General features: G+C 40.4%; 1 protein-coding gene across 1 annotated transcript; it reads right to left on the minus strand.

Moving 5' to 3' along the window:
* Window positions 1–614: 614 nt before the first annotated feature.
* LOC106928834 (moesin a) lies at window positions 615–10,356 on the minus strand. The gene is made up of 13 exons (XM_015005364.2): window positions 10,234–10,356; window positions 10,043–10,138; window positions 9,781–9,903; window positions 8,532–8,683; window positions 8,344–8,427; window positions 8,112–8,258; window positions 7,866–7,962; window positions 6,697–6,860; window positions 6,411–6,541; window positions 5,750–5,910; window positions 5,322–5,414; window positions 4,220–4,453; window positions 615–1,639 (listed from the first exon to the last, which is right to left on the minus strand). The coding sequence occupies exons 1-13, from the start codon at window positions 10,354–10,356 to the stop codon at window positions 1,475–1,477; spliced, it is 1,770 nt and encodes a 589-aa protein (XP_014860850.2). The 3' UTR covers window positions 615–1,474.
* Window positions 10,357–23,455: the final 13,099 nt, after the last annotated feature.

Below are 23,455 nucleotides of genomic sequence, written 5' to 3' on the forward strand. Positions count from 1 at the left end.
CCGCCCACCGGAGCTACAATGGGACGGCTGGAGTCAAAGTGTAGTGAGTCACATGTTAGAATGGCCTAGTCAAAGTCCATCCCCAAATCCAACTGAGGGTCCTTTTGGTGCGAGTGAGATTCAGAAGGTCAAATTTGAACATTGAAGTCTTTTAGTTTAGTAGAAACCAGTCCCAAAAAAAACGACGTAGAACATGTTGTTCTACAGCAGCAGCAACACGTCGAACGGATACCCGACGTTTTAGAATATTCTTTGGAAACATTTGGACACCATGTATCATTTTTCCTTCCTGTAATAAAAAAAAAGAAGAAAAAAAAAAAGAAATCATCTTTAGTTTGTGTTGGTCCCAAAAGAAATAAACTGACGTTTGTTTTGATATCGTGCGACAACCTTGTGTATTTTCAATGATTCCTTATTTAGTTTTAACAATTATTTTGGGGTATAAGAGTTTAAAAAAAGGGGGGAGGGGTGAGGTGGGGGGATGAGGTGGGGGGATTTGGACGTCAACACAAATGCATGCCACACTTTTCAGATTTTTTTATTCATGCCACGGTTTAAAAAAAAAAAAAACTCACTGAAATGTTGAACAACAATGAAGTATAAACTAACATGTATCCAGGGTACACTCTCTCTTTATTCTCTAATTATGACAAGCTTACAAGTGAGAACAATTCATTCAGGTTTAAAACAATTATTAATGGTAAACCACACCAATTTAGCCTAATAATGTACCTTTGTATTTTTTTTTTCATTAGAGGCGTGGGGGAGGGAATAAAGACCCAACAGAACTGCTCCAAATATTTGATTTGAATCCAAACACATTCATTTTTGCAAGACTGGGTAATAAAACTAAGTGCAGTGATGAGGAGATGATGCTGGGAACTCTGTGTTTTGTGTACATGAATGGCAAAAGTTATAATTGGCGACTATATGCCTCATTAGGCACATGGAAGGCGATGCTTGCTCACTCATTCATATGGAAACAAAACAGAAAACAGAGTAGTACTGATATTTGCTTCCAGGGCATTTTTTTTCTTAATTCTCTTAAGAGAGACAACAAGTGCAACATGGAATACTTGCAAAGCGGCTCAAAATCTTTCCCAATCCGTCCACGGCAGGGAAATGTTTCACAAGGACGGTCATTTTAAAATGGCAGCTGTATGTGTGTGTGTGTGTGTGTGTAATCAGACTGTCCGGGACATCGGGGGGGAACAAAGGGCGAGAAAGATACATGTTTCCAACTACTGGGTGGAACTTGAGACGTGCTTTCAGGGGGCAGTTTGTTATTTTCCAAAAAAAAAAAAAAAACAGGAAAAAAAAAAAAGGAGACGCCAAAGAACTCACAGCGTGATAAATTATTTTTCTGTCACATTCGGTTACATTGAGATGTTTTCTTGGGTAATAATCAGCCTCTACTCATCTAAAACCTCCACTTCGTCCTCGCTGTTTAGCGCAGCTCTGAGCCTTCGCCGTCTTACATGGACTCGAACTCGTCGATGCGCTGCTTCGTGTTGCCCTGGCGAATCTGACGCAGGGTCTTGTATTTGTCACAGCCTGCCCTCACGTTCTCAGCGTGGATCAGGTCATTGGGGGTCTTCTTGCTCTCGTCTACGGCGCTGGCCAGCTCGGTGCTCAGGAACTGAAAGCGAAAAGTGGAGAATAGATTCTTTTTTTTTCTTTTCTTTTTTTTTTTTTTGCCTCATTCTGCGAGACTATTCAGCAACCTCGCTCCTCTCTCTGTCACACTCCCCTCTCCCCCATCCCCAAGCCCCGGCTCCCACATTTCCATCTGACAAAAAAGAAGAAGAAAACGAAACAAAACAAAACAAAAAAAAAAACAACCTCTCGATTGGCATCATTTATTCAGGTTATTTTTCGTCCAGCCTGCTCTAAAACACTATATGTTGTTCAGAAGGCGGACGAGATCCGCGCATTTGATCGAAAACCATAACAATCATGATGTACCATGAGTGCAACGATGTTTAATTATGTAAAGTGCACTTAGTTCTGGTGAAGCACAATTTGGAGGAGCAATTACTCTGCCATATTTACACAAAGAGTCAAAACCCCGGGTAAAACCAGGAAAGAACGAACCAAACTTTCAGAAAAATTTCAAATTTGCTTTTCCAAGTATAAACCGGTTGACACAGAACAGGAAATAAAGAACTTGCCGAAAGGGCAAGAGTAAAACAACTCTGCAGCCCCGTCACAGGCTCCTCTTGAATGGACTCCTCATTTCTTCTGTTGATCACAGAGGACGGCTTCGGTCAGTTATATGACTGTATGCTCAAATAAAATAAAATAATTTAAAAACCCTCATCAGGTATTAGCCGTTTGAACAAGCATTGCCTTTACTTGTGAATGTGAATTTTCACATTTAGACATTGAAAATCCCATCATAATGGATTTTATGTGAATAAACAAAGACATTATTGTGAAGCGAAAAGGAAAACATACATTTTTTTTGCTAATAAAATGCAACTTTCAAGTCTTGCCACAAAGACTCAATTAGATTTCAGTCTAGGGCTTTGACTGGGCCGACCTCGCGGATAAATATAAGCCGCGTTTCCATCATCCCCTATAATTGCACAAATTGGAATTATGAAAAATAAATGTGCTTAATGGAAACACGTCCACTTCAAAAAGAGATGTTTTCCAATAAAAAGTTTGTGCGCTTGCATGAGGTGATTTTTATTTTTATCAACTGTATCAAAATTAGCGATATTTTTCCAAAACTACCATGGAACCATTTTTTTTTTCTGCGTCGCACGAATCGTGTAATTTAACAACAGGATGTTTCTATCGACTTATCCCGTTAACAAGTCAGTTCAGGAAGACCTTCGCGTCTTCGAAATTTTTTAGTTTGTAAATTTTATCTGTGTCAGATGTTCAAAACTTGGGATTACCGTTTACAACCCAAAATTAAACGACTCCCTCACCTCTGAGGCCTTCACCGGCAGTTTATCTTGATGTAAAATTGCAAAGGCGGCCGAATGCAGACACACACTCCACACTTTTAAGATGTTTTTCTTTGTGAAAACAACCGCTGCGTTTTGTTTTTCTTCCGCTCTGAAACAATCCAACTAGCTTGTGTTGTTCTATCGTATAAAACCCAATAACAGCAGAGAAAACGTGAATAAGTTCAAGGGGTTTGAATATTTTTATTTTTTGTTATCTACTACTACAGTCATGAAGTGCACTGTTCTTAGATTACTTATATAAATAGAAAGGACTTAAGTCTATGTGTTAACAAGTACTTGTGCAGATTTCTCAGCTTGCCAACAGACCTACAGCTTTGTATTTAGAAAGAAGTAGGATTTGTCCCCCTTAATGCAGCCTTGTTTGGCTTGATTATGTTATCTGCTAATAAAAACTGCTCATTCCCCGTCTGCAACATTTGTCTCCCCTTTCAGCAGGAGCGCTTTCCTAATTCGCAAAACACAGTTCCCAGAAAGTGCATTTCAAAATTAATTTGTTTAATCTCCTAAAAGCTCCGTGCGGCTCGGGAACGTTTAACCTGTAGCTGGACCAGGACTCCTGGAAACAGTGGTGCTTTTTGCATGAACAGCGCCCTGGGCGAGCAGGAGCACCTCTTCCTCGCGCGCTGATGTCAGACGAGCGAGACGAGGCAAGTCGAGGCAGGAGATTCGACAACAATTTTTCGAAGAACACTGGCAATTTTCGCTTTCATGTTGCGCAGATACATTAAAAAGATTCACGGTAATAACAATAATAAACATTTCTCTGCTCTTTTTCACCATCGCAAGCGCAGGTTTCGTGGCGTTTCAAACGGGTTTTAACGCGACCCGCAGCAGGCTGCGCGCCACCCGACGGGGTCCCCGGCGGATGCACGGTGCTTTTGAGTTTTTTTGCTTTTTCTTAAATGTTGAAGTAGACTTGATCAAATGATTGGATTCCTTAAGAAAAACAAAAAACAAACAAACAAAAAAAAACTGTAAAATGTTCACTAATGCTGAATCAGCGTCGCATTAGTCAGTGGTGGTGAACACACCTCGTAAAAAACACCCAACGCCCATTGACTTGGCGCGCTAATAAGCAACAGAGACGTTGCTCGGCTCGTAAAAAAAAGGTCGGTGCCGTACCTGCGACTCCTCCAACCCACCCGAACGGAGCGGCGCCCTGGGCGGTGAGCCATTTTTTTTTTTTTTTGCCCGAAACCTCTGGGGAAAATACCCCAACAAAAAACCTCTTCTCTAACCTTCAGGTTCTTCTGCAGCCTCTGGTTCTTCTGCGCCTCCGTCACCCTCTCCTCCTCGCTGCGGTCGCGGACCATGCCGGGGGCGGTCAGCTCGGCGCTCGCCTCGGCGCTGCTCTCGTCCGTCTCGTCGTGCTCGTGCATGTGGGGGTGAACAGAGTTCTGGAGTTGGACACCCATTAGTTTAGTCTTCAGCTCGTCTTTGGTTCGCTCCAAATCAGCTTCTACCATCAAGGCCTGTCAACACACGGTGAGGCGCTGAGGTTGCAGCCTAAGACGTTTTGCGGGTGGCCTGCAGGCTTGCTCCAAAAATACGGAGTTGCTTGATTTTAAGGAGCTTTGTGCCAACACACGTTTAACTTAGTTTGTTCTGTTTGTTACCTTTTTGGATTCCTGCACTGCAAAAAACAAACACAAAATCAAGAATTTTTGGACTATTTTCTAGTACATCTGAAATAAGACAAAACATTACAATAAACTTTTAAGAAAGATATCAAAGCTTGTTTTAAGTCAAGAATTCCTTAATATTGATAAATAAATTTACATGTTCCACTGGCAGATTATTTCACTTAGAACAAGACATCCCTCCCATGTTATAAATGATCTAATCTGCCAGTGGAATTAGCACATTTTGATCAATATTAAGGAATTATTGACTTAAAACAAACCCATATTTCATGCTGAAAAGCTACTTGCTAGTTTTGTCTTATTTCAAGTGTAGAATCTAGACAAAAAAAAAAAACACTTGGTAAGTTTTTGTTGGGGTTTTTTTGCAGTGTAGTCATGACATGTTTGCATCTTAGCCATTTTACTTTCATAATAAACTGCGACAGTTTTGCGCCGCAGTAACTCACCGGTTTTACATGTAGGCTTAGAGCCATATTTGCGCTCCGATTTGCTTTGCACACGCTTTACGTGGCCCCTAAATGAAATCTGCATTCGAAACAGAATCCCTTCCTAGATCAAACACCCTCATCCAGGACTGCCGCTGACAGGACACAATGAAAACATACCTGCTTTCTGGCTCAGTCATCTCTCGCCCGACACAGACCCGCCGCCACACATCCCTCTTTCATCCTCTATCCCCTCTCTAATTTTCTCTCACCCTTTTCTGCCATCGCTGCGCCTCTTCATCCTTTTTCTTCTTGGCTTCTTCCAGCTGGGAGATCTTAGTGGTAAGCTCAGCCAGCTCAGTGGCCTGCACAAACCATGCACACAAATGGAAAAAGAGTTAAGAGCGCTTCTGATCTAAGGTCGCGCGTGCGAAGTGTGAGGGAGAGCGCGAATGAGCCCGCGCAAGCGCACGTGCAACATATTTACATGCTTGAAAATTCTTTTGATTTTTAGTTTAATTTATTTTGCGTAACCGTAAACCTTTCAGTTCTGACTTTGGGGCCCAGATCTATAAATCTAGAAAGGTTTGGATGTATTTCAGGTTCATCAGCCCCCCTCGCCACCCCTCGGCCTCCTCAAGGCTTTTATTCTGTTCAACCAGAGATGAAGGACAACAGAATGTGCATTGTGCATGAATACCAGGCCTTCCTGGCTCTTGATCTGGGTCTCGGAATGGTGCAGCAGGGCCGCTTTCGCCTCCACTGCAGCTCTGCGGTCGTTGTCCAGACGCTCTGCCTCCTCCTGAGCGATTGTTCTCTCCTTTTCCAACTCCAGGGCTCTGCGGGTCTGCTCTTCCAGCTCTAAAGCAACATCCCCACATGTGCAGGTCACACACACATACACACACACACACCAATATGTTTCTGTTGCTATCTTTGTGGGGACTTTCCATTGACTTCCATTCATTTCTACAGCCTAAACCTTACCCTTTTCCTAACCCTAACCATCACATACCTAACCCTAACCAAAACTCAATTCATACCTTAGCCCTAACTCTGACCCCTGACCCAAAAACAGGGTTTCCCGTTGTGGGGACCAGGCTCCGGTCCCCACAAGGAGCAATTGGTCCCCACAACGTAGGATATGTCAGGAAAATCGTCCCCACAAGGTATTACAAACAAACGCACACGCGCACATACACACACACACTTATACGTGGTTTATTCTACAGCAAAAATAAAAAAAATCAAGCTTGTTTAAACTTGTGAATCTGGATTCCATGTTTTTTAATGCTCTTTAGCAGAAAACAACCCTACGAAACTGAGGGTATCAATGGTTTGTAGTGAGAAAGCCGTCAGACCGTCTTGAGCTCTCTTTGTCTGCTCTTCAATCTGTCTCAATCGTTCCATCAGCTCCATCGTCTCGCGGGCAATCTTCTCCGTTTCCTTCTCGGCGTTTTCTCGTTTTTTTTTCTCGCTCTCAAGCAGAGCCCTGACAAGGAGAATTGTGCATAAATACGCATTAGACTAACTTCATCTCCTGACAGTTTTCTCTTTTTTAAAGTAGAGAGAACACAAAGTAAACTGTAAAGAAAAAAGAAAAAATAATCAAATGACACAGAGTTGTGTTATTTAAGCCTCCTTTACCGCTCCATTTGCCTCTTGTTCTTCTCCTCCCTGGCCTGGGCCTTCATCTGCTGCACCTCGATGGTGTCGGGTTTGCGTCTGCGCATGTACAGGTCATGATTTCCCATGCACAATGCCAGGATGCGTTTGTTGATGCGGAGACGAGGTACATAGAAAACAAAGTCCTGCATCAAAGGAATCGGCAAATGCTTTTAGCCATAATGACATACCGATATTTTTATTTTTTTTTTATCCCCCAATAAAGCAATGGGTCCAGATCTAAAACGATTTTTTTTTTTTTTTAAGAATTTTTTTTTCTTCTCCCCCCGACCCCCTCCCAAACCTCCCTCCCAATCTCTTGGATGATTCCCTAAATCTGGGCATGGAGTCAAAAGATGGGGCTGCCGAGGCAGAGCTCATGTCTGTAGATGAGATCAAGTAGCAGCTGCTGTTGAAATTCTCTGTAATTTGTGCTTCTTGCAAATTGATATTTTCACCAGAATCAAATGGGTTCTGTCACACCTCCTGTTTACAGGCACAGTTAAAGAGATACAAATCTCCATTTCTTAGAAGGCAAAAAAAGAGAGAAAAAAACAACAAAAAACTTTCCATCTAGTTATGGAAGTTCTAACTAATTAGTGGAGAAAGAAAAGAGCGTTTTTTGTTGTTGTTTTTTTAAAAATTTTATTATTATTTTAAACTCAATGCGTGAAGACGTTTTAACACATTAGAAGCACAAATTTCACGTCATGGTGAATTCTTATTCCGGCTGCTCAGTCCATGTCCAACCTCACCTCTTCTCCAACTTTTTCTCTCTAAACTGCCCATCCTTAGCTGTTCCTCTGATCTGCTCATTCCTAATCCTCTTCATCCTGGTCAGTCCTCATGAAAATCTCTGCTTCCTCAAATCTGACACCTCCAGCTCAGTCTCCTGTCTTGGTCTCACTGCACTCTTATGGACTTTCCCATTTAATCTTTTCAATATCCTTATGTCACCCGTCTCTCCGGACTGTTATGTCACAGTTTTTTGTTTTATTTGTTCCTTTTTTTGTAAATCACAGTTTTGCATTATTTTAAGTGGGGTTTGTGTGCTTTTTTTTTTTTTTTTTAAAGAGGGGGTATGACACGCTTTTCCCCAAAGATGCTACTGAAATCGAACTGGTTTTTCTTTTTTTTTTTTTTTTACTTACCGGGGCTTTCTTGTCAATTGGCTTGATGACAAATTTCTTGTCGTTGAATGAGATGTTTCTTATCTCACTCCAGGGGAAGCCGATCTTTGGGGTCATCCTGCGGAAACATTAGCAGGTAGGGTTTTTTTTTCTTTTTTTTTTTTTTTGGCGAGTCGTTAACTGGTTCGACGAGAAGCAGAGTTTCGCAGCAGATGAGTTGTTTCGGTCAAACCGATGTGGCGGTTTTCTGAGCCAGCTGCGACCTACTTGTCTTTCTTGTCGTAAATGTTCAGCCCCAGCGCGTCCACTCCCAGCCACAGCTCGGACCCTTTCTTGTTCTTGATGTTGAAGTAGTTGACCCCGTACATCTCCAGGTCCTGGGCTATCTTCAGATACTCCAGCATTGCGTCCTCCCTGCGGTGATTTGCAGTTTAATGACATGCCGAAACACAGGTTTGCTAAAAGCCCATTAACTCTCCTCATGCTGCGATCTCCCTACCTCAGCATTCCCTTGTGCTCTTGATGCCACACCTGGATTCTTTCCTCCCACTGATTCTTATTCAGCTTGTGCTGCTCCAAAACCCTGGTTTTATCCGGAAAGAGGACACGCCGATTAGAATTCAGGTGACTGGGACTGGAATTAAGCTGAACTTTTTGGTTTATACTTATATGAACGGGACGCTCTACCTCTGTGGCAGCAACTTCTCTTTGGTGAGGTATCCCGGTACGTGATAATCTTTGCTGTAGTCTCCATGTTTAACTTGCACTGCATACGACGCCAGGAGCACTGCAGTCTCGGGCGGGCAGTATATGTCGTCGTTCAGGATGCTCTCCTTCACCTGAAACCGGGAGAACAGATAAAGGCTCCTGGGGGAAAGGTACAACGCACTCACTTGTTGCCTCCCCGAGAAAACAAAGCACGTGTTCGCGTAGATTCGCCACCTTACAAAAGTACTTGAATTATTCCTGTTTTGTCTCACTGTGACTGCAAACTTTGATGTGTGTTCTTTTGGGATTTCGCGAGGAAATCAACACAGAGTGCCATATTTTTTGTGAACTGGGAGGAAAGTAACAATGATCTTGACTGTTTTTACAAAAAAAAATTAAATAAATAAAAAATTGTCTGAAAAGTGACGTACTTTTGTTTTTCCCCCAATCTCTTTTTTTTACTCTGATTTCCCTATATAAAAGCTATGATGAGACCAAAATGTGGCTTTTTGACCTACGTGCAAAACTTAAGATTATTTAATAGAAAATTAAAAACGGACATCGTCTGAACGCAACATCCCCGTGACAAAACAAGGTGGTGGAAGCATCATGCTGTGGTTCAGATTTTTTTCTGTAGTGTCAGGGAACTAAAGAGACATTTAGTGAACCTCCATCCAAACGGTAGCATCACACTGTGGTCATGCGTCTCTTTGTGAAACTGTGGGTCTGACGAACGCGTACTGACGGAAGGTTGTCGCCACGCTGTTTAGATTTTTATTTGTCGACGTTTTTGAAAACAATACCGAATTTTCCTCATGTAAAAGTATCACGTAATAAAAAAACAACAACAAAAAAACGGGTGTTAAAATGCGCTGACGATTGCGGTCGCAGTGAGACAAAATGTGAAAAAGTGCGAGGTGTATGATCACTTTAGCGAGAAACTGCATGTCTTCCACATGAAACTGTGCTTTGTTTTTGTTTGGTCTTATACAGAACACCCATGTGGGTTTAGAATTTGTGTGTGAGTCATCATGAAAGCCTCGCCGGTCATTAAGAGAGGTGCTACATCTTGTTTGGATTAGTTTTCTTTCTTTATTTCCTTCGTGGGCTACTATACACAAATATTAGAGAACGACTGTTGCCTCTTTTTCGACGAGCAAGATGCTCGGCAGCTAGAGGACGTAATTCCTTTCTGTCGGGAGGAAACAAAGATACGGCGCGGTCCGACCTGCAGGAAGAAGAGCCGTTGCGTCGCCTCCTGGATCAGCTCCTCGGCTACCTCCTCCGGGTAAAACCTGGCCCTGAACTTAATCAGCAGGGGGTTGTTCTTCTTCACATCTTGAGCCGTCACCTGGGATTGATGCCCCAAAGTGGTGGAGTTTCAGAATAAGTGATACTAATTAGCCCCATTAGGGTAAAACAACAAAAAGAAAAAACACAGACGTTTACACAAGCAGAGCGATACAAAGCCTCCCAGGCTTTCAACTCACTCTCTTGTTCATCTTGAGCCAGGTGGAGAAGCCTTTGCTGTCCTGATACTGAAGGCCGAAGAACCATGTTTCTCTTAGTCCGATCGTCTTCACCACCTAAGCACATTCGTGGATGGGATCAGGGTCATTCTTTGTTTTGTTTTCTTTTTTTCTAGCAGACTTCCTATCTGATTGCAACACACCAGTTGTACCTGGTCAAAAAGCTGTTTGCCAGTCGTGCTTGGCAGGATGGCAAACTCCAACTCCGCATCCATTGTTGTAACTCGGACATTAATCTGCCAGAGAAAACAGAGGAAAAGCTCCCAAATGTTCATAAGTGTGAGTCACTGGGAAAAGTGTCGGATTGCATGCAAATGCACAACTGGGAGTACAGGGAACACTAATTCTGTGAGAAGATGGCTTTGTTCTGTGTAACAAAGCTATAAGAGCTGGCTTGTTTACAGGGAAATAAGCAAAAAGAGAGTTCCTCTAACATTCCTCTGTTCAGTCAGGAGCATCCAATCACAAGAGACTGGTGGGGACTACAATCAAAAAAATTGAGCCAGTAGTGCATTACAGTCTTAAAAGGAGCTCCATATCCTGAGTTAAGGCAAAACTATGGTTGACAAAACAGTGAGACTACGAGCAGCTGTACATCTCTTTAAGACAAAACTGTCAGTGTTTCTTAATCTTTTCAATCAGCACCTCTACATGTTTGACACTCATTCAGCATAAGCACACATAGATCTACATAAGGAAGAACTTAGGTGGTCATCTGAACTAACTAGGAACTTATGAAAGTCATAGCTGTCTTCTGGGACTAGGAACTACTGGACACAATGACAACAGCTCTATGGTAACCATTAGACAATGGTAAAGGAACATTTATAGGGAGGCAAATTGGGGTTAATTTTGACTTTATTCACAGAAAGATACAGGCAGCATCACTCTGCGATTTCTAAGGTGGTGGTTGAGTTATTGTGGACAACAAAGCTACAGGGTGCGCTGACTGCCACCTCATTCGAATGTCTATCAGGAACCATTTGATGACATCAACGGTCAATGGAAATATCGAATAGCATCAATGCTGAAGTGTACAGTAAGATCAGTTCACAACACGTTCCCAGGGGTCCAGTGGCGTAGAGCTTAAAAAACGCTCAAAAGAGAGCCACGCTGAAGTTTGGACAGGAGTATGATCATCTTCACCGAGTTAAGCTTCAACAGAGCCAAACACATAGCCTGTCTAAAGATTTTAATGGAGGCCAAGTAACACCCAATGTTGCCCAAGTCTGAGGATTGGTTTTTACCACCAGAAAAATTAATGCCACACAGGTAGGTCCAAACCTTTCCATCTCCTGAACTGAAACACATTGAAAACTTCTAGAATATAATCAAGAGGAAGATGAACCAAACACACCCGGGTAGGTTGGAGGCATTAATCGTTGATGTTTTGCACCAGGACTTTAAACGGCGCATCCTGACATACATAAATGTGCGTTGGAACGATTCCCTTTGGGAACTGAACTTCTGCAGCCTCTAACAAGTTATCTTGTTTTGTATTTGCCTCCATCCAGCTACTCATCAACACTCTCCAACTTATGTGTTCTTGCAAAGAACATGCATCACCACATCATGATGGTGCCACCAATATGTTTTTACATGTAGTTGTTCTTCACTCACAGTATTATGCATTTAGTTCAAAGGATTCAGTTTGACCAGAGCATCTTATCCCACATGATTGCTGTGCCTTTCATCATGTGACAACTGCAAACAGGTCTGGTGGCATTTCCCCCCCTTGTTACTCTTGCATAATGGTTAGATATGTTGATAGAATCAAGACTGGAAGAAAATCCTCATGACAGCTACAGGGTTTTAAATAAACATTATCATTAGTGGCATGATACAAATACCCAATGTTAAAATTCCACATTTTAAAATTCCTTTAAAATGTGGAATTTAAAGGAAAAAGTCGAGAGTAGTTCCTGAAATAAGAAAAGACGTTCGTTTGACTTAAAAGCATACAAATGAAGGTCATTTTGCAGTTGCCTCTAACGTTTTATCCCGTTGTATCTGCAGGAGTTGACACAGCCAGAAAGCAAAGAAATCAGTCAAACTAACCCTGTTTGCAAAGAGAGAGCCTTCGGTCGGTCCCTGCTATTAGAGAAATTATCTCGCTTAAAACACTGTTATTATTTATGAAGATAATGACGGAGCTTGCTACGGTCCTCTCGATAATGGACTAAATCCGACAACACAATAACAGTTAGGTGGGAAACATTTGGCTTATATGTCATTTGTTTAGCCAAATACATTTCCTCCAAAGATGCTTCCAGAACTACAATCCATCACAACGTTACAACTTCGACTGAAAACACATTTTACCAAACTGTCATCCAGAGGTTTAGAGAGGAATGAAGCATGACCAAAATATGGATATAAAACAATAATATCTACTTACAGTTGACATTTGTGCTGTTTCTTTTATCGGCAGCTAAAATCTTTCTTCACAGATTGTTCAAGCCTTTTCTCCGCAGAGTCATATGAAAGTGCTTGCAATACCTATAAGGATTACAGTGACTGAGAATAGGCCATTGTATTGTTCCTAAGTGCTGCTTGTTTAGTTAATCCAGCAGCAACTCTGGCCCAGACATTTTAAAGAGGCAGGCTTTGCCTTCTCTAAACACCTTTCTCCTGAATTATTATAGGATGTGATTTTTGTGTTGCTCATGTGACAGTTTTTGTTCAGCGTAGAAAGAAAATGGAAAAAATAACCTAAATGGATTTTCTGAGGAAAGGGCTGCACACAATAACTAATGTAAACGTGACAGGAGGCAAAAGAAAATCAGCTCTTTTTCCCCACCCTAAAAGATCTTTATTCAGTGTTCCCAGTCTGCAAAAATCACACCTCGTAGCATGTTCGCTGAATGAAGAGACAAGACGGGGAAAAAAATCTGTCTAGTTTGCGTTCGAGGGAAACACGGCTTTCTGGCTTAACAGCTGTTTGTTTGTGGAACATGTGGTGGTAGTATCATGGTGTTCATCTTTTATGGCTTCTGGGTTGTATATTAGTCTGTCTTCTTCTTCTTCTTCTTCTTCTTCTTATTATTATTATTATTCTGATTATCATTATCATCCACTATTTTCCTTTTCCAGGGAAAACATCAGACAGGATTTTTTTTTAAGTGGTTTTCAGATTTTTCTGACTGAGCGGTGTATCTCCGGACCTCCTCTGGTTATTAGAGTTGCAATCAATGCTCTTCTTTCCCAGCACACCAGTTTAGATGGACAGTTGGTAGAGATTTTTGATATGGGTGATAAAACTCTTAATCCAAGGCACAACTGAGTCTGAGGGCCACAGAAGTGGGGAAAATAATAGAGAAAGGGGGACATAAAAGGTCTTTCCTCAGTTAATCACCAGTCAATATTATGTGGGTGGCCCCCCTGTATTGTGCAGAGTGGAAGCATGGTAGGGAAAAAATGTGGCTGGCTAATGACAAAGTTGGTACTTCCAGATTTCCAGGCTACATTAAAACAACATTTTTAAGGAATCTGGAATTAATCTCGTCAGCTCTGGTTCAAAATTGACTTTTTTTTTTATTAATTGTTTAAGAGTTTTTTTTAGCCATCAAGACAAATTGAAATTGAGCATGAACATTGTCACACATACACTTACTCTGGTCTAACCTAGTCAGTTTGGGTTTGTGAAACCTGTTTTTAAAACTCAGAGGAAATTGTGATATGTTTTACAGGTTTGGATTTATGCAAAAAAAATAAAATAAAAATCACCTATGCATACACTCATGTGTTGATAGGTTTGCATTTGAGCTCCACTCTTTGATGACCGTTTGAACTGAGATGTTTCAGAACCTGTTGACAACGTCAAACCTGATGTGCTCCTGTGTTTTCATTCTATTCACAAATACTTTCTGACTAGCATTTAAATGTCACAAAATAGTTGCTCTTGTGCTGAAACTAAAATGCACTTTTGATTATCTTATTTAGAGCTGTTAGAGTGGGGGGTGTCTGGGACCACACATTTCAGATTTTTACTTGGGGAAAAAAATACTTAAAAAAAAAAAAACGCAGCATTTTTTTTCTTAGGCTTCACTAAAATGTGCTCATTTGTGTTGGTCTAAGACATAAAATGTCATTATACAAAATGGAGGGGCTATGAAGACTTTTACAAGATACTGCAAGTTTAAATGTGCAAAATAAAACAGAGACATGTTTAGGATTCAACACTAGATTTAGGTCAGCAGTCAAATTTAAACAAATGTGTTGCTTGACCATGCCATCTCCTTTGTGAACAAAAGGTCAGATTTCCTTAAGTTTTATTCCTTCCACTGAAGCACGTGTTGAAAAGGAGCTCTAACGCTGAGGTTTGTTTGAGGAAATGCACCAGTAGCCATTGTTCACCTGCTATAAAAGTGGGTGTATCGCAGGCCTCCAGCAGGACATTGTTATAGTGAAAAATATGGCTGCACTACAAAGAAAAAGTCTGAGAAGATTTTTTTTTTTTGTTTGTTTTCTCAAGCAAACATGTGCTTTCATCTTAAACTCACGGCTAGACTGACGGTCTCCAAAGAGGCCGAGTCAATAAGGTTGACTAAAAATGACCACATGCTAGAAAGATTGAAGCTGCTTTGCTCATTGAGAGATTTAAAAAGGTATGAGCTGACTGAGAGAAAAAAAACGGGCAAAATTCCATTCAACGTTTCACAGATGATGGAAAAAATTCCTGTTCAGAGCCGAGTCCAAGTTAGAGGTTTAAACCAGCAGGAGGGAGCGTGTGTAAGGAGGCAAACGGGAAACAGAAGGATTCAGCGAGGTATTAACATGTTGTTGACTGTCATGAACCCCCATCTTGAACATCTGAGGCTTTCTTGAGTTATGGTCCCACACTTTTTTTTTTTTTCACACATTTGTAATAATAAATTATTTCATTTGACATGTATCCGCGGTGACTGCCCCACGATTCAGAATCACTTTGACCTCTTACTCTTTTCTGACGCCATGTTTCCTATTATCGCCATGTGAGAAATGTTCTGCTGGAAACCCGAAGCACAGCCATATATATAACAGGTGAATGCCGGGTGAAAGTAGGCTTAGGTGATCGTGTCAATGAAGAACAATCTCCTGCTAAGACTTTTCACACACTAAATTACCTCAACATCAAAACTCTGAATCTTGGCCCGGTCTTTTTTCCAGGACTGGTTTTAGTCTGGTTTTGGAGCCTGTGTACGGTCATACCATGGCATCTCGATGCATTTTAAATATGACCTTGACCATTCTGTTGAGCCATTTAGAGGTGGACATGGTGGTAGACTTCAGATCATCGTCCCCTGACACAACCCAAGAGCTCGAACTCATTGACTGACAGTTTGACATTAGTTTGGTAGTAGAAAAAGCTCTTTACGACGCTTTGCTTCGCATAGAGCGTCTGGGCCCTCTGCTATTGAGAAACGATTGCTTGGTGGGGGCGTGGATACTGATGAAGTTTTGAATTTCACCCATTTGCCAACGTTTGGCCGTGACGTGTGTTATACGCCATTTCGATGCTATGAAGCTAACGGGAAATATATATGGCTGAACTACGAAGAGAGAAGTGCTATGCTGAACAAGATGGCTGCTGATGTTAGTTCGATATTTGGGAGTGTGGCCAACACGGACTGAGCGGCTTTGTTCAATTCCTTCGCCGCCATTGCTAAAACTACAGGCAAACTACGAATCTAAAACAGCACAGAAAATTAACATGATTATTTGCAACTTCTCCCTCTGTTCTCAAAATAGTACTACCAAGTCTGGCTGTTGGTAAGATCTATTGTTAGTTTTACAGAAGATGTAACACACTTTCCTGAAGTTTCTACTTTTGTATCGACAGTCTGTAGAACCTTTTTCTCAAAATATTAGGGGATTAACAAGACGAATTTCTTTATGTGAAACATGATATGAGCCCTTTGTGTTCTTTTTAGTCAGTAGTGTTTTTTGATTTTCCCCATCCAAGCCATTTTTGTCAGTATTGGGTCATTTCTTGTTGAATCATGAACTTTGAATTAAACTTAAGTGAGTGGCTCCCGCTGCAGTTTGCTAAAGTCCAAAAAACCTTAGAAACTCTCCCAGTTTGATAGATGTCAATGACATCTTTTCTCATCTGTTCCTGAATTTTCTTTAGACAGGTCTATAAGCAAGATGTACTGGCTTTTGAGGTATTTTGATCTACTTTGTGTTGTCAGCCAGGTTCTAATGGAAGAAGCTAAATTCAGGACAATCCTAGAGTTTAAAATATGAGGTGATCCAAAAGACTTCAAACTCAGAGAGAAGCTTCCAGCAGTCCTAAACCTACAACAAGGAATGGTCCAGATAAAACTGTTTGGTGTATTTGATTTTAGTCTAAAAGTACAGTCTAAATTCATTTTAAACATTAACATGATGTGTGCTCTACATTCCTTGTTTGTACACTCAAACTGGTGTAATAAAGCTAACTCTGATTCTAATGTTAACAGATACTTTCCATCCGATTAACTGAGCTTGAGCTGTTTAAGCTAAGATGAATAGCCTCTTGCAAAGCTGATAAGAATACGTCCCAGAAGACTTGGGGCTGTAATTGCTGAATACAAATGCACTCCAGACTTTTCAGATTATTATTTGTAGAAAGAAAAAAAGGGGGAGGGGGGGAGGAAGAGAAGAAAATAATGTATCCTTTTTGTTCCACTGCCCGATTATGTCCTCTTGTCTTTTGATCTGTCACATTAAATCCCATTGAAATACATCAGAGTTTGTGGTTGGAACCTATCAAAGTATGACAAAGTTCAGAAGTTATACTGCACAGCATTGCAATTTGATCTAAAGGAGAGGGAGCTATGTAATGCACATTTTACCAGATCACGAAAGTTCCCAAATATGTTTGTTCTCTTAGAATAAAAAACATTATAAACACAAAGAAAAACAGCATGGTTTCCCAGTTTGAGCCCAGTGATGATGTGGAGTATTTAACTCCTTAATCACCTCTGAGCATACTGTGTCTTAAGAAAAGCACAGAACCTTCAGGTGTTACCATGGGACCACTATTTAATTTCAGGTGGATTTTTCTTTCACAGGACATAAAAGAGCTGCTTTGCGGTGAGAAAAAAAAAAAAAGTTCCAGTAACTTCTGTATTCTTTTAAGCAGTTTGAAACTTTGAAATTATTGTATTAAAACCAATAATAATAATAATAATAATAATAAAAAAAACATCAGCTGATTTGCAACAAATTTGATGTATGTGGTAATATTAACCATACTCCATTCAAGCACACTAATACTTTTATAGCCTGCAGAGCATCAATAAATTTTTTTACTGCTGTCGGATGTTCGCCAGCATCACACAGCTTGTTCTGTTGAGGATGTTCTCTTAAAAAGAAATAAAAATAAAAATAAAAAAATTCCAGAGGAATCAGTTTCAGATACACCAGAGGCTCTGCCTAACTACGTCTTCTTAGTTGATCTCAACAGGAAACTGTAATTGTGGAGAAAAAAAAAGCATGAAATAACCTATAGGAGTAAACTTTGGATAAGTTATCATTGCAAAATGTCAATACTGTGTTTTGATTGGTTTTACTTGGAATATCTTGGAATAATATTACTTGTTTTATACGTGTTTAACTATTTCTAAAACATACTATTGCTGTTTTTTTAATCAAAGTTCGCAGATGTTTCTTGAACGTGTTCTTATCCAGAGGTCTATTTCATACATTATATGAATAGGGCGTAGCATCCAAACTACACCCTAAGTATTAAACTACCTTTGCTATGTATTTTTAACCTTAATATGGGGGGTTGTAAGATTAACTTTTCTGAATGTAAACGACAAAACTCCTAGAGTTTTCAACCTGAGAGAGAGAGAAATGTATGGAGATGAAGGTGGTTCCAAAAGTTCTGCAGGACTTTTGGGGGGGCAGGGGGGAGTTGTTCTCCTAAAAATCCACTACTGCAGGTTTTTAGTGAGCTGTCTATTGGGGTCACGATAAGATCACCTTAAAACAGGCCTTCCAATTGTGTCCACAGTATGAAATATCACACCACATTTCCCTCTGCAACAGAGATGACCTGGTCCTTTCTCAACTTATAAGGTATGTTTCATGTTCAAGACAAAAAAAAAAAAAAAAAAAAGGGAGAACCATAAAGTGGACGAGGATCCTAAACCTGCCAGAGAATCAGATGAGGTTCCAGTCATCCATGCTCCTCCGACTCCTGCTCAACCTGCCCTCTCCAGTTCACTCCAGGAGGACTCGAAGAGGAAGGTATTTGAGACATTTCCGACACTCAGCTAAGAGACAGAATCCCCCTTCTCGTCTCCAGCAGCTCGCCCTGCACCTCTTTGCCGAATTTCCTGGGAGTACTGACATCTAAGACAGAGAGGTTGCAACTGGGAAAAGGCCACCTTGGTTTAAGATGATCCTTTCCCTGTGAGCACTATGAACCCACAATTTTCACTGAAGTCTAGGAGTAGGTGAAGACATCCTCGAAAGAGATCGATAGACACCCCGCCACCGCTTGCTGATGAAAGCCCTGACAGTTCTTGTAGAGGGGTCAGCCTGAAGGAGGACTGACTCTGCTGCTACATGTTAATCCACCATCTCTTTTCAAACCCATGCTTGTTGTTGAAGTTCACTCTGAATCACCAGGAAGCGATGAGAAAATTGCTTCCTTCTCTGACTCATATACAATAAAACAGTCTAGCTGGTTTTTTTCATTAGACTAAACTGAACTCCGTCGTAAATCACATCATTCTCCACCCACTTTCAAAGCACTGCCATCAAATCCATTCAGCGTTCTATGATGCTATTATAGGTTGCTAAGCATAACATAAATTATATAGTCAGTTTATTCAGAGAAACTAGATCCTGGAATCCAGTAATTTAGAGGAAATGTGAGGTTTGTATTTAGATTTTTGCTAAACGCCGTTCTGTGTTCAGCGACTGGATTCATTTTTAAAACCGACGCATTAACCACAATGGGACGTGCAAATATGTGTGTATGCATGTCTTTTCTATTGCAATGTTTTGTCTTTATTTTATTTTTGTCATTTTATTCTTTTCTTATTGTGTATTTTTCATATGTCCTTGGATAGCACTTTGGTGCAGCTTCAACCTGCTTTTAAAAGTACTATATAAATAAACTTGACTTTGACACTGACATTGATGTATGAGGCACAACTATGATCACTTAAAGCAGAATATAAATCAGGCAATGAGAATAGTTCTTAAAGGTGACCTATAATGCTTCCTTGAACAGGTTAGGATGGGCTACACTAAACATGCTCACTACATTTTTTTTTTTTTTTTTTTTTTTTTTTGCAAAAACTCATTTTTAAACCATGACATTTCAGTCTGGTCACATTTGCCTATTTTCAGAATGAGCTGTTTTAGGGCCTCTTGTCACTCCAAATGAGCTGCTGCTGATCACGCCTCCCGACTCAATGTTTACACTCGCACGTGAAAATACCAGCCAACAGATGCGCAATTATACAACCGTATATCTGTGAAAAGCGGAAGTGGAGTCTCCTGCACAACAATCAAGAATGCAGCAGGTGGTTTCCGAATGGTAAGTCAACAACCAGACATTTGTCTTTCCCAGCAGCCATTGTACAGCACATGAAGCGGTAAAACCAGCTGACCAAACGTGCTTTAGCTTCGGGTGGGGTTGCTAGGTAACGGCACAGTACCCATCGATTGTAACTCAGCATTTGAAACGGTTAATTTTCCACACCCCAAAGAACATTGACTTATCATTTTTCAGAAGCAGTTAAGATAGAAATTGAAGCATAAAACGTGAAAAAAGTTACATTTGCATCGGTCCCATTGAGGGGCGCTGCTAGGAATCTTGGGCCTCATGACAAAAAATTAAATTGGGCCCCCTCTTTGCAGCTGCTGTTACAGTTTCTTAAGTCTATCTGATCCATCAAAAGCGTCACAATTTTAAAGGCTTGCAACTGCCTTGGTTTCTTTGGTCCAATACTGATACTATTACAATAGTATAGTGAATTTTACATGCAACAGTCCACATACTGCATGCAAAAAGGCGGCTGCTTAATTTTTTTTATTATTAGTTTTAGCTTATTAAAATGTCTCTTCCCACCAGAAACGCTAACAAGCAACGTGTAAAATATACATAAAGCAATCCAGACTTCTCAAAAAATGCTGTTGTTTCATTTTGTTCAAGCTGCAGAACATAACTTTAATTTTAAAAAAACATGTTTATTCCACATTTGTTAAAAGTTGTCACTATGTCATGACAGTTTGCTAAGAAACAGATTATCTGTGAAAAGCTCAATCTCCTCCATGCTGTCTAAAGAAATGCACAGTTCTGACCAAAAACAACCAATCAGAGCCAGGGGGACAGTGTCAACCTCATTCACTGACTGCTACAGGGGCTAATGGAAGACTTTATAAAGATTGTTTGAATTTCTGCAAGTAATAAATAAATTGGTTTTATTGTGTAACTCTAAAAAGAGTAGAGAGACAGGAAGAATCCAAATAAACTCTAACCTGCTTGTCATGAACACGGTGTTGCTCACCTTTTTCACTGGGACAGAGGGGAGGCATTATGCTGGTATCAGGGTTAGAGCTGCTGCTGTCTGACTCATCTGTTAGGTGTGATAAAAGGTACAGGGACAAGTTAAATATATGAATATGTTGTTAAATTCTTTCCTTCATTCATTAATGCAAGCGAAATGGAGGCAAAAACTAGTCTGTAGCTAAGCTAAATATGCTAAATGGTTAATCTCACACAGTCTACCCACCTCTCTTGGCGAAAAACTAGTATAGTAGCTGCCACCATGTTCTTGTCTTCCACTGTCTGCTGCTGAAGACTGTCACCTAAGAGTAGGAACGAACCATTTCATGCAGATCCAGAGGGATGTTCAGTGCAAATATGGATGTGTGCTTTGGTCTGGGAGTGGTAACATTTAATTTTTCCTGCTAATTAATTAAAAAAAAAAACACTATATGATTAATTTTGTAATTGACAGGGCCCCCAATTTTTTCTATTTCTGTAAGAACTTTTTTTTTTTTTTGTGGAGGGGCCCCCTGTCAGTCGAGGGCCCTTGGGGGAGAATTGTCCTAACTTTCCCCCCCTCTATGGCGCCCCTTGTCCCATTTAAGGAAATCCCAGCCTGTAACCAGTCGACAGAACCGGAATCACCAGTTCTATTTCATGTTAATTATCTTTTATTCTTTTAACCTTTATTTACCTTGGTGAGTAACTGAGGACAAATTTTTATCTACAATAATGACATGGTGGGAAATAGATGACACACATGCGGATCTCGCAGAGCACAGTCAAAATAAACAACAAGCACTGACAAAGCTGTTGAGGTCATAAAAACATTACAAACAGAGGACAGAACTTAACACTAAATATTTCATATTTCAGGCGGCATCTTCATTTAAAAAAATATTTTTTTTTAAATTTCTATTGATACAAAGGTGCAGAGCCCAATGGACAGATATCTCTCTAAATGTTGATGTAACTTTGGGAACATTGAGCATAATGTGTTGGGGCAGGCATGTGCTCTAGGGAGTAACAGCAGCTTGTAACAAATTGCAAAGCTAGGGCGCGGAAAGATCACAGACATCTATAAACAAACACATACCAGTAAATTTTTCTTCCTTTGTTTTAAGGATGACCAGTTAGCAATAAAGTGTGTTTTATAGTAACGTGTGTGAAAAGAGGCATTAGCTGTAAAACACAAAGAAGAGTGGGATAACATCAAGTCTCTATAGTGAGGGCTTTGGGACTGACCTATATAATATTATCGTAGTCAAACGTGGGATTGATAGTCATCTGGGCCATATTATTTTAAAACTGATTTGATATTCTTGATGCTTAATTGAATTTAATCAAGTAAGAAATTATTTCTTCCTCGTTCAGTTCAATGCAGATTATTTATTCAGTCACGTTCAGATTACAGAAATCAGGTACAACATTATCACCACCTTCTTCATTGTGTGCCATATTCCACAGCGTTGCCTGTCGGAGCAGCAGCTTAACATGTAAGAGGAAACGACTGGATAAACTCACCAGGAAGAAAAGGTCTTGTCAGGAAGTCCCTTTGACGCGGAGCAGGGAGCGAGGGACCAGCAAAACGTCTCTCTTGGAAAATTTCTCCCACTGCACGCATGATACTGTTGCAGAACTGGAGAGCTCCTTCGGTGACAGGGTGTTGCATCCTAAATGCACAAAGAAGTGTTATTGTTGGTCCTTCCTCCAAGCAGCTGTTAGACTTTATAACCATCTCTACTACCCAAAAGGCACAACAAACTGTTCACTTTACTGGTATTATTTGCACAGGTTTCCATATTTTTTTTTCAATATTTTGTTTTTGCATTAATATACAAAAGCCTTTACATTGTCTTATTACAACTGTACATTTTGTCGAGTCTGCATCTGCTATTTTTCATAACTATTATAGTTATCAGTAATGTTTTTTGCTCCTACAAAGCGAGGAAGTCGTACTCATTTTCATTTTGGGCCAAATCAAGATCACAAATGTCCTCTAAGAGTTAAAATATTAATAAATAGCTATTTACTTTGGCAGAATACACATAAACACTTCTCTGATTAATACAATAATAATCAAGCACCAAACTTTTTCTCTAGATAAAAATCTATCTAGAGGGCCTCAAAAAAACTAATGCTGGCCGGATTTGGCCCCCGGGCCTCGAGTTTGATAAATGTGCTCTAAAGGATTTATTGGTATTCATTCATTCATTTCCATTTTTGTTTTAACTCAGCTTAACTTGGAATGAAAGTGCTACATATTTCTGTTTTATTACACTCCTGTGGTAGAAATATGTAGAATTTATAATACAATATCACGCTGTTTATGATACACCTGGTGAAATAAAAATCCCTGTGATCCTTATTTAATCATATCATAATAAAGAAAGAAACTAACTAATCACGCCTCCAGATCGTAAATACATAGAACATGACGAAGATTTTTACCACGATGGTTCAACTATTTTATTTCTCTTGGCTCAGCAGGAACACTCAGTGGAAACTCAATATTGTGCGTCTTACATTGCATGTTGTCTGTTTTGGTGGGTTTGGATACAGTCAGAGTCAGAGATACAACTGTTCATAAGTGATTCTAAGAGTCTTCTCTGTTGGCGGGCTATTACCCAATCAGATGAACAGGTTTATTTTAGAGGGCATTGTCATCGAGTACAGTGTTTTCCGGTCCTCAGGGACCACTGTTCTGCATATTTTAGATGCGTCTCTGTTCCAGACCACCTGGTTCAAATGATTGCATGATGTCCTCTGCATGCCACCAAGTGCTGCAGAAGCCTGTTAATCACATATATATTCAAGTCAGGTGAATGGCAGAAGGGAAACACCTAAAACATGCAGGGCAGCGGTCCCTGGGGACGGGAATCGAGAAACACTGATCT

The sequence above is a fragment of the Poecilia mexicana genome, unplaced genomic scaffold (assembly GCF_051168715.1).
Source record: "Poecilia mexicana isolate PSO_F unplaced genomic scaffold, ASM5116871v1 scaffold_10, whole genome shotgun sequence".
In the NCBI taxonomy this organism is placed as follows: Eukaryota; Metazoa; Chordata; class Actinopteri; order Cyprinodontiformes; family Poeciliidae; genus Poecilia; species Poecilia mexicana.